Source organism: Diabrotica undecimpunctata, chromosome 10 (assembly GCF_040954645.1).
Source record: "Diabrotica undecimpunctata isolate CICGRU chromosome 10, icDiaUnde3, whole genome shotgun sequence".
Taxonomy (NCBI): Eukaryota; Metazoa; Arthropoda; class Insecta; order Coleoptera; family Chrysomelidae; genus Diabrotica; species Diabrotica undecimpunctata.
Window position 1 is genome coordinate 53,329,703 of NC_092812.1, and position 16,191 is coordinate 53,345,893.

General features: G+C 32.9%; 1 protein-coding gene across 1 annotated transcript in view; it reads right to left on the minus strand.

The window, feature by feature from the left end:
• nab (NGFI-A-binding protein homolog) overlaps positions 1 to 16,191 on the minus strand; it is a 70,534-nt gene that overhangs the window by 15,003 nt on the left and 39,340 nt on the right. Inside the window, exons 2-4 of the mRNA XM_072546801.1 lie at positions 12,417 to 12,846; positions 11,833 to 12,282; positions 5,535 to 5,694 (exon numbers count right to left, since the gene is read on the minus strand). Coding sequence (XP_072402902.1) covers positions 5,535 to 5,694; positions 11,833 to 12,282; positions 12,417 to 12,846 — 1,040 coding nt within the window. The remainder of the gene's footprint in view (positions 1 to 5,534; positions 5,695 to 11,832; positions 12,283 to 12,416; positions 12,847 to 16,191) is intronic.

Sequence of the window (16,191 nt, forward strand, 5' to 3'; positions counted from 1 at the left end):
ACAATTAAAAATTTACTTAAATAATTATTATAAAAATTATGGTAATAAACATATAGTGATACCGTGTTATTCGTCGCCTATCTACATTTATATAAGTCCAATTCGGAATCTGTCCTATTTGAACTAAACAATTTTTCCTGGTTAAATATTGTTTATTCGATATACTAATAAGCCGCATATGAATGTGTTAAATATTTTGAAAAAGTTTTGGTAACGAACATTTTATTTCCCAACAAGCTTTTAATCTTTCCCAAAGATGGAGTCGCCCTGTTAGTACATAGAAAATTTTTACATCAAGTACAAAAATGTAAACATATCTCTAATAGTAAGTGTGAGAGTTAAACTGGATGTCAAACCTCTGAATGTGATCGCAATATATGCACCAGAGAACAACAGAGATGCCACCACAAGAAAAAACTTCTACAAACACCTTCAGAGTGTAATAAACGAGACCCCAAATGATGAATATATAATCATTATGGGTGATTTTTAGGCCCGTATTGGCAATAATATAGTTTTAGGAAAAAAAACAGCGACATAATGAAAATATCAAAAATGAAAACGGAGACCTTCTGACGGATCATAAACGTTTATGCTCTGCAGCATAAACGAAACACGTATTAATACTAAATTTTTCTCTTACAAAGAACAATACAAATACATTCTTAAAAACACTAGAGGACAAAGATCTATGAAAGTGAAAGCCTATATTCTGTCAAATAGAGAGTTACTACTCAAATTCTGGATGCAAGAGCACTAACATCAGCAGAAATAGGACCGATTATAAATTGGTATTGTGCAAAATTCGAATGAAAACACATATATGTGATAACAAAACACCAGAATACAAAACAAAGATAAAAGTCGAAAGCTTACAGGATATCTATTTAAAAAAAGAATAACCAAAAAAAACAGAAACACGTATATCACGTATAACACAAGGAAGTTCTTGATGAAAGGAATATAAATAAAAGTAAATCATTTCCAATGCGAAGAACTCCATGGTTTTGTACAGAAGTGAAGGAAAAATGGAAAGAGAGAAAAAACTTATCTGAAATACATGTCAACCAAAACACAAGAGGCATACCATAATTATTACAAGACAATAAGAAACGAAGCATATACACTTGTAAGAAAAAAACAAAATGATTACTGGGAATGCTTTTCAAAAGAAATGGAATTTGATTTTTATGGTCTGCAAAAGGAAATATGAAACTCTATAAGAGGTCAAAGAACGGAGGTAAAGGAACTAATAGAACCAAAGCACATAGAAAAGGATACATAATCAGAGGATAAGTTTAGTAGATGGTCAACAGGGTTTTCATAGTGAAACATCGTGTACAGATGCAATATTGCATCAGAAGAAGAAGAGGATACAGAATGGGGAAGAATGAAATAAAATTACTCTGTTAAGCAGACGACGCAATATTGATAGCCCAAGATGAAGATGGTCTGCAAAGACTGGTCCACAGATTTGACATAAGAGCAAAAGAATTTAATATGACAATCTCATCTCAGAAAACTAAAACAATAGTAATCACCAAAGAACCAACCAGATGTAAAATACAAATTGATGGCATCAGTATTGAACAAGTAATGGAAATAAAATACCTGGGAAATACACTGTCTAGGTATGGAGACCTGGACAAAGAGTGAGAGATCAAGTACAAAAAGCAAATAGACTGACAGGATGCCTTAATAACACTATAGGGCACATTAACACTGAGATGAAGTCAAGAATTTATAAACACTGGACCAATAATGACATATGCCTAAGAAGCAAGACCCGACACGTCCACAACACAAATTCTACTGGAAACGGCAGAGATGAGAGTACTGAGAAGAATTACAAGAAATACGCTGTATTCCCGATATTAGAAGAAAATGTAACGTACAGTGTAAAAACGGATGGACACTAAATAGAAAAAAAGCAAGAGATAAGTCACTAATAGGCAGGAAGAGTATCGGACGATCGCGCAAAAGATGGAGTGACAACTTTCCATAGAGGATTTAATCCGCCAATGAACAACCAGAGTTGCTTATAAGGAGGAAGAAGAAGAAGAAGGAGAACAAGCTTTTAATTGTGATGAAACTAATTTATTTTGGAAAAAAATACCAAATAGTATCTACATAACAGAAGAAGATAAGTCGTTGCCAGATCACAGGCCAATGAAGGACAAACTGGCCCTTTTGTACTTCGGCAATGCCATTGAGGATTGCAACACGATATTTTAACTAATTTACCTCTCTGAAACGTCTGAAAGGGTAGTTGTATAACAAAGCTTGAGTAACGGGGTAATATTTCACTGAATGATTTAATGTATTTAGATCAAATGTAAGTAGTTATTCAGAAAAATAAAATATCTCCTCTACAGGGGCATTAATCCTGAGTGAGTATCGGAAAATAACGTTAATATCTTACCTTCTATATTGCCCATCTAAAGCTTCGTTGAAAGTTTCCCACATGATAATGAACTCCGAAAATTGTGGCGAAAAGTGTTAACCAAGAGGTATGTCAAATTTAAAGCTCTATACTGGGAAATATTGATTTCGAATATGTAGAAGAATTACTAAAAAACGTAATTAATAAGTTACATAGTCTTTAGAATTAATACCACATTCGAATATATAAACTCCCTTCTGACTTGAGGAGGAGGAAATAAAATATGCTTCTTCATTCATCAAAAAATTGTTGTTTAAAAAAAGTTTAAACGAATCGCAATACCATCTCTTGGAAAAACCAGACAACGTCGTTAGTTCAATTAAATGATTTATATCTACCACAGCAAAATAATAGTCAAAAAAAAGACTTGCGGAATCCAACTAGGAGAAATTACATCAAAATAGAGTATCAATATACTAAAAACATTTTAATCCAAAGTCTTATAATGATAATTAATGTTTTTTAATATGTGACACATACAATCCTAGTAGGTACTAGTGCAGTAACAAGTCATTACAGCAAAACATCATTAACTTCAGTCAAAATACGCCCAAAAACTCAGTGATCATCTTAACAATATATTTAACAACTATGAAAATGCCCCCGTCTGTTCCCTTATTTATAACTTTGCACTAGATAATTATTTTTAAGACATTCCTCTCAATTGGGCAGATCTCATTAAATATCATGCTCCTAGTCCAACAATTCATTGCAGAGGGTGATTCATTGGTAAGAACTGATTTTAAAGCTGTCAGCTGTCAATTCCACAATTCCAGCGGCATCGTTTTGTCAATATTTTTTTAGAATTCAATTACTTTACTAGAAATTAATTCCATCGTGATCTACACATCACAAATTTGGGAAAACGCTGTTGCCCATGTCTTAAAAATAGAAGAGAAAATGTGGAAGTTGGAAGAGATAATACAAAATTTTATTGAACCTGTAATAGTAACGGTCGGCGTCAATGGGTCAGAAAACTCCCAGGATTCATATGATGTATAAACCAAGCTGTGAGTAAAAAGTTAAATGCTTTAAATATAAATATTTTTATCGTTGAAATATATTTTTTATCCAAAATGGTTAAGAATGAATTTACTATATTTGTGTAAAAGATGCTAGGTACGATAACGATCATTTTAAACCATAGAACACAAAGTAATTTTTCATTGTTGGATTATCTATTCAACTATTTATTAATCTTTCTAAAATACGTAAAAGGCTTGTTTACGACTACAATAAAAACGTGGGTCAGATACCCAAACGGGCCAGACTTCACTGTGAATGATATAGTGTATCGATGGGTCAAACAATAGTTAGAAAATAAAAAGGTATAAAGTCTAACTATAACTTGTCTACTATAACAGTATAAAGTCTAAATAGTCTGCTATTTAGACTACAATACGCTGGTGTATCGGATATACCTATGGATAAATAGTAAGTCAAGAGATAGGGGTTTGCGGCTCGGTGTTTCTCAGTTCATAGATCCCTATTGGTCGTGTGTTTACGCTTAAAAAACTAGATTATAAATAGTTATAAACAAAATATTTTTACTAACAATACTTTCATTAGTTATTTCTATTTTTCAAAATAAATGTCTCAAATAAATTCAAATTTCGTTTTAAACAATTCTTTTAAGATGCCTTCATGAAACGCCACTGATAGGGACTAAATAATTAAGAATTCGGATAAATTGTGCTGACCAAATTTTAGTTTGCTAAAACGTATCGTGAATGCCTGTGTTGTTGCAGCTGGCTCACTGTAAAATACCACATTTTACCCATTAATATGTACGGGGAGCTATCAAAATGTTGTGAACCAAATCGAATTTTATCCGTGAAACCTATGCTCACTATCACATACTTAAAACTAATATGTTTTTTATCAGTATGTAACGGATATTTGAAATTTTGTTTAATATTTATTTATATTTGTATTATAATTTGTAATTTCAAACTAAAAATGAAATGAGAACTGAAAGTTGAAGTTATTCATATGTAAAACGATATAATACGAAAAATATACATGCAATTAAGAGATGCTTAACACAGCTGTTGTTTAGTAGTTATATTTAATGTGCACTTAGCAACTATAAAGCAGTGCTATAAGCGTAAATTATTTACAACATGCACTATTGGATAATTTTAAAAATGTGCCAATTTAAGCGCTTCTTATCATAGTTAAAATAATCTTGGAACATTTAAAAGCAATAAGCAATAACTATTTATATGTAACTATTTTCTCATAGCATCACCAATATTGACTGTAGCATAATTGTTCAAAAATATTGATTTATTCATATTTGTATTATCATTCACAAGATATAAGAATGTAAGATATATTTAGCTAAACATAAAATTTCGTAGGCTTACCAGTATAAGAAAGCAATGAACAATAGTAAGTTCCAAATTTATTTTAAAAGCTGTAACGCGTTGTTTAATAATACGATTGAATATGCTACTAGGAAGGATAGTATGAAGTCCTGTTTTGACCATACTCTGCAAATCACTCTGGATCAAAAAGAAGACTAGTTACATAAGTGGTAAATGGTAACAAATACCAGTATACCGGTACAAGTGACGTTAACTATGAAACGAAATAACTGCCATTGGTCACACGTAATGGACAAGAATCGAAACTTCGACTGTGTGACATATATCTTAAGAGAAATCTGGACTATAACTGGAGAGAAATATTTCAATAAAAATTAATTGAATTGAATAGCAATTAACTTAGAGGTAGGAATGAAGGTACTTCATTCAGGTATAGAGATCACACAAAAATATGAAAACAAGGTATTGCTAGTGAACACAGAATGATATGCAACCAACAATATAATCTTAAAATACCAAATATAAAAGAAGTAATCAAAACTTTAATGTGTGTTATCTAGACTGATTGAAATAAAGTCTAAACAAATTAGTGAGCTAGTAAGTCGAAAGGGAGCTAGTAAGTCGAAATAGCTACATATAAATAGTTCTATCTTTGCTAAAATTATTCGGCAGTTTACATGCTACTTGGCGAAGCGTTAGTTTTCTAAATTGATAACAACATGTGAGTGCGTTGAATTTTTTAGTCGTTTTAGTTGGCTGACCTGCCGGTCGTCTGAGTCGGAAGTGGCTTCCATTTTTGGCCTCTTGCTTATAGGTCTATCATTTTCAAATCCTCCTATTCTTGGGCTTGCTCTAGCAGATATATCCACCTCCCGATCATGGCCCATATTTCCTGGTTTATTCATATAAACTGTAGATAATCTGTAATCAAACCACGAAAAAAGATTTTATATTACTTTTGGTATTAAAAAATATAATATAGGATACCTATATAATAGAGTAAAGGTGGAGAGATATCTTCTGGATCATTTTTACTATTAGAATAAATTGAAGTCCATGTTGTTTTTACAGTTTCATATTCTTTAGTCTGCGAAACTTTGTTTTCTGATTTGTTCATTGATGAATTAGTGCTGAACTAGTCTATTTAAGGTCATAAAGGTCTAAGGTTAGGGTAATAGTTGTAACTAATAACATACCATTTACAACTATTAAATATCATCATACGTGGCTCGACAATCTGTGATGGATTTTGTCCTGCTCAGAAAAAGTCGCCACTCCTGTCGATTCCTGGCAACTTCCCTCCATCTTCTGACCCTTAGAATCTGTAGGTCTTCTTCCACACCATCAATCCATCTTCTTCGTGGTCGTCCTCTACTTCTTGTGCCCTCTGTTTTTAAAAACGTTAAACTCTTTTTTTAGAAACCACATATATTTGGTTTTTTCCTCGTTTACCACAAGTCCTAATTCACTTGCGGCGTCCGCAAGCCTTGTAAAACACTGCACCAAGTCTCTCATACTTCTGCATTACTATAACTATATCGTCAGCGAATGCGAGAATTTGCGTCAATCTATTAAAAATAGTTCCATTCATTCTAATATTTAATTGTCTGATTGCCTTTTCCAATGCAATAATAAAGAGGAGACACGTCAGCGCGTCCTCCTGTCTTAGACCATTATTAATGTCAAAGAACGTAGAGTTTTCTTCTTCAATTCTAACGCATGAGCTTACGTTTTGCATTGTTAGTTGGGTCAACTTAACTAACTTAGGTGGGATCCCAAAGTCTATCATTGCATTATATAATGCAGTTCTTTTCACACTGTCATAGGCTGCTTTGAAGTCGACGAAGAGATGGTATGTATCTATGTTATATTCTAGTGATTTTTCTAGAATCTGCCTATGTGCTTAAATTTGATGTGTAGTTGACTTTCCAGCAGTAAATCCGCATTGATATTGACCAACAATATCCTTTGTAAAATGTATAAGTCTGTCAAACAATACATTGCCGAAGATTTTATACGCAGATGCTAACAGAGTAATGCCTCTATAGTTCTTACACTCCAGTTGATCATCCTTTTTATGCAACGGACATAGTATTTCCTTTAGCCACTCTTCTGGTAACAATTTATTCTACCATATAAGTACTATTAGTTTATGGATTGCTGCAAAAAGTTGAGCACCACCTTTTTTATACATTTTCGAACAGATTTCATTAATTCCTGGGGCTTTATTGTCGTTTGAGTTTTAGGATGGCATTTGACACTTCTTCTCTTGTTGAGTCTTTACTGTGTAGTTGAAGTTGTAGATTTTGTTGATTGCCTATGTTGTAACCTCCTTCAATATCGTTTATATTTAGATGTTCGCTGAAATGTTGTGCCCATCTGTTAAGAACTGAGTTTTTATCATGTAGAATTTCACCGTTAGTGTCTTTACAAATTTTTAGTCGTGGTTTAAGTTTTCGACGGCTATTATTTAAGGATTTATAGTATTTCCTCGTTTCATTTTTATCGAAAAAACTTCACTTTTTTGTATATTTAATAGCTACACTCTCATTGATAGTGTAACTATTAAATATACAAAACTTAAAATGCAGACTTTCCCTTTTTGGTATGGGTGCCTTTCCGCTGCCTATTTTCTATATAATTCTAATGTATTCTATTTAGCACCAATTATCCCATATTGTTTTCCATTTTTGACCTGTTCTAACCACCATATTTATTCTCTGTGTTTTTATTTACCTATTTTTTGTGGTAACGAAGAAAAACAAAATATCTACTCTGCTCTAGAAGAGAAGATAACAGGACGAGAGAAATCAAAATAGAAAACTACACTTTTGAAAGAGTCCAACAATTTAAATATTTGGGAGTAATAGTGAATGCCCAAAACAAGAGAAGTGAAGAAGTAACGGAACGAATACTAGCAGGCAACAAAACATACTGGAGATATCATGAGGTTCATGAAGGACAAGAACTTATCCAGAAATACAAAACTGAAAATATACAGAGTTGCAATCAGACCAGTAGTTACGTAAGCTGCTGAGACAATGTGCCTCACAGAAAATGATGAAGAAAAATTAAGAATTTTCGAAAGGAAAATCCTCAGACGGGTTATGGGCCCGATAAGAATGGACAACGGAGAAATAAGAAGAAGAATGAACAAAGAACTAAGAGGCATAATGAAGGAAGAATATATAGTTAGATTTATTAAAGCACAGCGGCTGAGATGGCTTGGACACATAGAGAGAAAGATCACCAGATGGAAACCAGCAACTGAAAGACCAAGGGGAAGACCCAGAGAGAGATGGGAGGATCAGGTCATGAGAGATATCAAAATTCTAGAAGTGAGAAACTTGAGGGAACTATGCTCATATCGAATTGAGTGGAAGAAAATTGTAACGAAAGCCAAGTCATACAACAAACTTATACAAGTGAAATGCGGAGTGATTCACCGCAATAAGCGAATCAGAGAGCTTCCACCCAAGATGAAAAGCCCTGATGATGATGATGATGATGATGATTTTTTGTGGTGTTCATTCTACAATGTTCCTTAATCTATATCTGTTTTTGATCCTATCGTATTGACACCTCTGTATATAGCCTCTTTACATTTCCCACTCTTATTTTTCTAATTTTTTTCTTTGGTTTTCTAAAATCCACGTTTCGCTTGCATGCATGGTTTTTCTTTGGGAAAATAACATCGTTAACTGAAAAAAGGAGACACTACGGCGATCACAAAAACCCCATTCGTATGGGTCGTACTTCATCAATAACCAAGAACTTCTTATTTGGTTCAGAACTTTTTAACCACACTGTATATTTTCTTTATATTTAGCACGCGAATATTCTTTAAGGTGTCCAATCGAATATTTTAATTAAATTTATAAGAAATCTTAGTCCGGATTAAAAAATATTAGAAAATATTCCGACCCAATAACAGCACCCCGTATATAAGATTTTTTTTTTAAGTGAATTCTGCATTTGAAAATAGAAGAGAAAATTAAATTTAGTGCTTTTTTTTAGATTTTAAATCTTTTAAATTTTCGGAAAAATATTTTTTCTGGAAAAATGTTGAATTTGTATTCTGAAATTATGTTAATTGGAAGTAGAAAAAAAAATGTAAATGTTACTTAATTTTAATTAATACCATTATTTAAACTAAATAATGGTACCAAATAATTTATATTTGGTAACAAATATTCACCTCTAATTAATTAATAAATAATAAAGAAGCCACAAAATACATAACTTTAATCAAAGAAGTATCTTAAAAATTAAAAAAAAAACAACAAAAATTTGCACAAAAAAAAAACCATAGCGACCATAGCCTAGTATTATGTAAAATAATAATCATCCTGAAATACTTCCCACCCAAGAGAGCGGCGCCAACACAAACAAAAATCAGAGTCGAAGGACTAAATAGGGACTCCACGAAATATTAGAAAACGATAACAGCGAGGAAAGTTGGGAAAAACTCAAAAATATCATAATTAACGCAGCAACAGAATCAGACCAGATCTGACCAAATAACTACTAAAACCGATCCAAACAGTAATAGAACAAAACAGAATTCCTCAAGAATGGAGATCAAGTATCCTAATACCTCTCTTCAAAAACGTAGACAAATCGGTCTCGGAAAATTACAGAGGAATTAGTTTATTAAACACAACATTGAAATTAACAACCAAAGTGATAATAAATAAACTGAATGAGATTATAACATTCGCAGAAGAACAACAAGGTTTTAGGTCGGGAAGATCATGCACCAACGCTAAATTTATAATGAGGCAAGTGCAAGAGAAATCGTTAAAATACAACAAACCGGCATATCTATGTTTCCTGGACCTTAAGAAGGCATTTGACTGCTTTAAATTAAAGGACGTTGTCCACTTATTGTACGCAAGAGAGGTACCTCTACGAATAATCAAAACGATCGAAAATATCTACCAAAACAACACAATAAAAGTAAAAGTAGAAGAAGAATTAACTGTCCCTATTGAAGCTGGCAATGTGATAAGACAGGGAGATTCTCTGAGTGATCTATCGTTCAACCTGATTATGGATGAAATAATAAAAAAATTAAGAACCAAAAAAGGATACCAAATGGGAAAAAACAACTTAAAGTAATCTGCTATGCAGACGAGGCAATACTACTCTCTCACAGTGATTTGCAACGTATCCTGCACCAATTTAATATAACCGCCAGAAAATTTAACATGTTAATTTGCCCAAAAAAAAATCAAAATGCATGGTTATAGTTATAACAGCAAATTTATTAAGTTGTAAATTGGAGGTGGAAGGTCAGATAATAGAACAAGTGATGGAGTTTAAATATCTAGGAATCACATTATCTAGCTACGGAAAGCTCGAAACAGAAGTGGAAAATCAAGTGAATACAGCAAACAGAGCTGCAGGTTGCCTGAATGAAACAATATGGAGAAATAAAAATATCGGTAAAGAAATTAAAGGCAGAATTTACAAAACAGTCATCAGAGAATAATGACATGCGCGGCAGAGACACGACTTGACACAGAGAGATCAAAAAAGATGTTAGAAACAGCAGATATGAAAACACCTAGAAAAATTGATGGTAAAACCCAATGGGACAGAGCTAGAATTACAGATATATGACGTAGATGCAAGGTGGAAAACATCAAGAACTGAGTAAGAAATAGAAATGTAGAATGGAACGGTCATATAAGCTGAATGACAACAAATAGTGTAGTAAAAACGGCAAGACACGATTCCCCAATAGACAGAGTCATGTCTGCATAAAAAGAAGAAAACGAAGAAAAAGAAGAAGAAGAAGAAGCTACAATATGAAAAGTAAAATGAATATGCCTTAAAATTTTCAAATTTTATTAACTAAGCTTGCGGTGGTAATGACAGAATCTCTTTGTTGAATAGATACGTCATTTGTTTTAAATAATCTACTTCTGTCAAAAATACAAAATGTTCAATGTTCATGCAAAATTCAAAGTATACCACTAAATTTAGTTTTTCATCAGTTTTTTAAGTGCTGAATCCATTTTTTTAAATCTAATGTACAGGGTGTGTATAAATAAATTAATTACTTCGCGTGCCAAATATAAAGAAAATATACAGTGTAGTTAAAATTTTATTAACAAAATCTGAAGTTGGCAAAATAGATAAAACACCCAGTATATTTGTTTTGATGAAGTAAGACCCATTAGGTATGGGTTTTTTGACACCACCTAAATGTCCACTTTTTACAATTAACATATGTTACTTTCCCAAAGAAACACCCTGTGTATGACCGTTGCTTTGATTTTGGTACTGTAGATTCGTTGTTTGATTTTTCTCGAGATATCCTTTAATTTTATTAATCTTCTGCTCATTCCATATTTCCGATTTTCTTTGGTAATTCCAGCTTTTATTTTTTGACCATCTTTACCATATTCTATGATTTTCGCCACCACGTTGTACATTCTCATAATTTTTCAAATGTATACTGCTTCCTGGCCTAATTTTATTTTTAGGTCTGCCTCATTTTCTTGACCTATGCTTACCATTACCATACAATCAGCCTTCAATACTAATACTTTCCTGTCAGATTTATTACTAATCTTACAGCCAGTTTTATCCATTTTTGATTCTGGTATTACTATCAAGTCAGCAAATTCTTGGTGTTTCGTCTAAATATTGATTTTCAACTTTCTGCTTCAACTCGGCTTTTTATAATTATTACTTTTAATACGAGATCAAAGAGCACCGTTGATAGCATGTATTCTTGACTGAGGCCTCGCTCGACTGTAAATATTGATTATGTGTTTTCTTTCGATTTTACTTCATTTTAATTTATTATAAACAAATGTTATTAGGTATTCCAACTCTATCACTGCATTATATAGTACAACAAATCTCCACTACGTACTACAAAACTTAAAATGCATTCGACAAGTGATTCTTATTTTTGAAGAATTGTATCTTGACCTATAATGGCACTTTTTCTTTCTTTTTACATAAGTACATGTTAGGACAAATATAATTTAAAAATATATCATAACTATCTTACTGTGTTTACTGACTGAAAAAGTTACTTACTGTGTTTTTGAGTAATAGCAACCCGAATCCTTGACAACTTGTCTAGCAAGTGGAAAAAGTTCATCTCTTCGTGTTAAAAGTGCTGGAATAAACCTACATATTTGTGCGGCAGCTTCGTTTACAGAAACCTCATGTAATGTTAGAGGTTTCTCAGGTTTCCTTTTACAATCAAACCTTCCATATATTGCAGCATACCTCCTAATTTCGTCCATTCTCCTTGGATCATTCTCTGGCATTGATATAACTAACTCTAATTCTTTACACACCTTCTTTTTGGTGTTGTGAGGCTTTGGTTCGTATTGTGGTAGCTGTTTACTTAAGCGCTCTGCTGCTGATGCAAGTTTTGCTATTTGATTTTCCATAAGACTTGGTGATAGTTGTACTGACATGTTTGCTCCTGGACTTGAACTTGAAGATGGAGGACATGCTGGGTCTAACGGAGAATAAGGCCTGCGAAAAGCACATTACTAATAACAGTCCATATTGCTAAGATTTAAAGATTTGAATGTATTACCGCAAGTCATAAATTTTCCCTTGAAGTTTACTATATTGTTAATGCCAACGTTAAATTTGTTCAAACTCACCTTTTGTTGCTAATAGTTAAACCAGGGCTAGAAACTGGGGGTAAGGCACCAAGATCACCAGGAGATGGGGAGTATATTGTTCTACTACTATCACCGCTATCTGAATAAAATACATGATTACTAGTCACGCGAGGGCTTGACAATTCTAATTCAAAGTCTTCACCGGGCACTAAAGGTAGTTTAAACTTTGAGTGGTTGGTTACCCACTCTTGGAGGCTTTTCTGCAACCTTCTAACGTGAAGCGGTTTAGAAGCCATACCGACCAAAGACATTATTTCGAGAAATTCTTCTTCTCCGGCATCACACAGCTGTTGAACGTCGTCACCACCCATTTCCAGAAGAGTGTCATAATATAGTAGTAAGGAGGCGTTCTGCATTACTCTGAACAGCTGCAATTCTGCTTGGTTGTTTGGATATGATGTAGGAAATACTGAAACAAAAAAAAACACTAAAAAATTTGTTTACGAATAAAATTTACTATTTGTTTATAAAACAATAATTGCTGCAGAATGAAAGGTTGGATGTGAATATACGAATCTTTTAATTTATTTTCTATTAAACATAGAATTAAAAATAGAATATACAGTAAGGTATCTTTTTATGCGAATTAATTTTATGCGATTTTAAGGTTGTGAGTTGTTATTAACTATTAGAATCATACATTAACTATTCACATTAAGATGTCAGTAAAGTAAGCGTTTGCAATTCGGGGATGTCCTTGTTACTTGATGTCCCTATTACATCATTGCGAGTTTCGCATTGAAATTGTTTTAAAATAATGTTTCTCTTAGCGGTGCTCTTTGATTTATAAATTTTTTAAAATTTTGCTGATTCCAAGTTGCAATATAATAAGCAGCACGGTTTTCGGATTAAAACGTTTCAAGTGAGTGTCTTAAAGTTTTATTTTTCATTAGAAGAGGTTTTTGCCATCTCAATATCGAAAGTCTTTCTTTTTATTTCTATTTTTTTTTATTTTATTTGGCTAAATGGAGAAAAAAAACATCAAAGACAATCAATTTGGTTGGAAACGAAAATTGCAATTTTAGATCGCTTAGGAAAAGGAGAAGGATCTACGGCAATTGGAAAATATTTTAATTAAGGCGAAATAACTGTAAGAACAATTAAGAAGAATGAAGTTGCTGTTAGAAAATCTATAATTTCTGGTACACAAGGGATGTATTATTAGAAAGAACAGAAAGGGCCATCGCAATTTGGATTGATTGACGAATTCAAAGAAAAATGATTTAATCCAGGCAAAAGCTCTTCAGTTTTATTAGTTAATGAAACAGTCAGAGCCACCAACTTCCACTTCCAAACTGGTAAAGAATTTTCAGCTAGCAAAGGATGGCTAACTGGGTTTATAAAAATAAATGCACTTCGTAATATCAAGATTACAGGAGAGAGTGCTACAGCAGATGAAGCAGCAGCAAAAATATTTCCACAGGAGCTAGTGAAAATTATTGAAGATGAGAGTATTGAGAGATGTGCCGATCAAGTATTCAAGTATTTAACGCTGATAAAACCAACTGTATTAGAAAAAAATGCCTAATCGTATTTACATCGAAAAAACTACAAGTGAGATCGGATGTTGAAATCGCTCTTAATCAATAAATCTCTTATACCACGTGCTTTAAAAGGCAAAGATTTAAAACAACTGCCAGTGCATTGAATGACTAACAAGAAAGCCTGGGTGACAACAGCTATTTTTAGAGAATGGTTCAATAATTCCTTCGTGCCAGAAGTAGAATCCTATGTGAAGAAAAAATCTCTGGATTTTAAAGTTTTATTAATTAAAAGGTAAAAGAAATAATAAATTAGACTTACTCACAATCAATTTAATTTAACTATCCAGACGACCGGTTTCGCTTTCTACAATATGCAAAGCATCTTCAGGCCTCGATACAAAGTTAAATAAATGCTGAAATAATAAACCCATATTAGGGTGTTGTCTAATAAAGATAAACAAAGATACATGATATAAATTATATAATTAATATAATTTATAATTTATATCATCTATCTTTGTTTCTCTTTATTAGACAACACCCTAATATGGGTTTATTATTTCAGCATTTATTTAACTTTGTATCGAGACCTGAAGATGCTTTGCATATTGTAGAAAGCGAAACCGGTCGTCTGGATAGTTAAATTAAATTGATTGTGAGTAAGTCTAACTTATTATTTCTTTTACCTTTTGAAATGGACTCACACAAGCAACACATTCATGGTTTTATTAATTATTGACAATGCAGCAGGTCATCCACACTTAGAACATCCAAATGTTCAAAAATAGTTGTGTGGTGTAGTGTGTAGTGTGGAGTCCGAGAGACTCCATAGTTAAGGGTTAAAACTGTATTTGTAATTTGTAATTTGTAATTTGAATATAAATTTTTCAACATCACATTAGTCTCTTTCTTTTTTGGCTTGGTACTATTCGTCTTTAAGCTCCCAAATCAAATTCGCCTTAAAATATATTTTAATTCTAAATTAATGATAAATACAGCTGTACCTCTTATAGAAAAAATCGTTTATTTTTTCCGATCAGAAGCGCCTCCACTAATACGCTCCGTTAAGAATGCGTATGGCCATAGATGGCGCATTGCGAATAATGTATGAAACAGTCTGACGCCATATTTGATCCATATTTAAAATATTTTATAATTGCCTTTTATGTGACGTTGCAGCTACTTTAAATTATTTTTAAATTTATGTAGAAATATGCATTTTTTTACAAACCAACTATTGTTAGTTATAGTCAGTCATCAACAGAGGGCAATGCGATAGAAAGCCGAAATAAAAAGTTAATACATAATATTTTTTAATAAAATCGGATATCATTATTTACAAACCGCTTACAGCGCTTATTATTTCTAAATAAATCTAGTTTTTCCAAAATATCTTTAAACCTACAGATCTTTTTTAAAATTTGCTTGAAAATTTGGATTTACCCTTTACTTCACCCTCTTACTTCTTACCTTCGTACTTCACTTTTAGACTCAAGCCCAACGTTGCTTCAACTTAGGGAGTTAATAGGGGTATTCGTAATATTTGTAACTCCAATTCATTTTGCAAGGTAAAATTGAAGGAAAAAAGGCCCCAGGACGAAGAAGAATATCCTGGCTTGCTAACCTGCGAGCATGGTATAGAAAGACGTCAACACAGCTATTCCGTATAGCAACCAACAAAGTCATCATAGCCAGAATGATCTCAATGATCGCCAACGTTCGGAACAGACAAGCACCCTAAAGTGGGTGATCGACGTGCGAGCCATAATACCGCAGTTTTAAGAACGACGGTTTTACTCGCGGCTCGTTGGTGCTGATCGACTAGCGAGCAAAACGGTCATTGTCAACCGTCCACAGCTAACATAATTGTGTTCAGACGAGCCAAGTAAAAAATAAAACAAACTGACGAGCCGCGAGCCAGGCTCGTAGGTATATAAAACCGCGGTATTGCAATGATACACTGACGAGCTTTACCGACGAGCCACAGAACCGCAGTTTTACTCGCCTATCGATCATGGCCTTAAAAAGGAGAATAAATGTATCAAACGAAAATATGAACGAAAAAGAAGTGATCTCATTGTTTTTAAGCCGATTTTTTCTCTCTTGATAGGAGTTGATCACTATTTTAGGTTCCAATATCACCAGACCTAAACCGCATCGAGTTTTTATGTAGGCCTATGTACTTCTTAAATTCTTACTATACGAAACCATCGCCGAAAAGATTAATTTACATAATAAAACAAGACGTCTTCTTAAACTATGTGAAATAA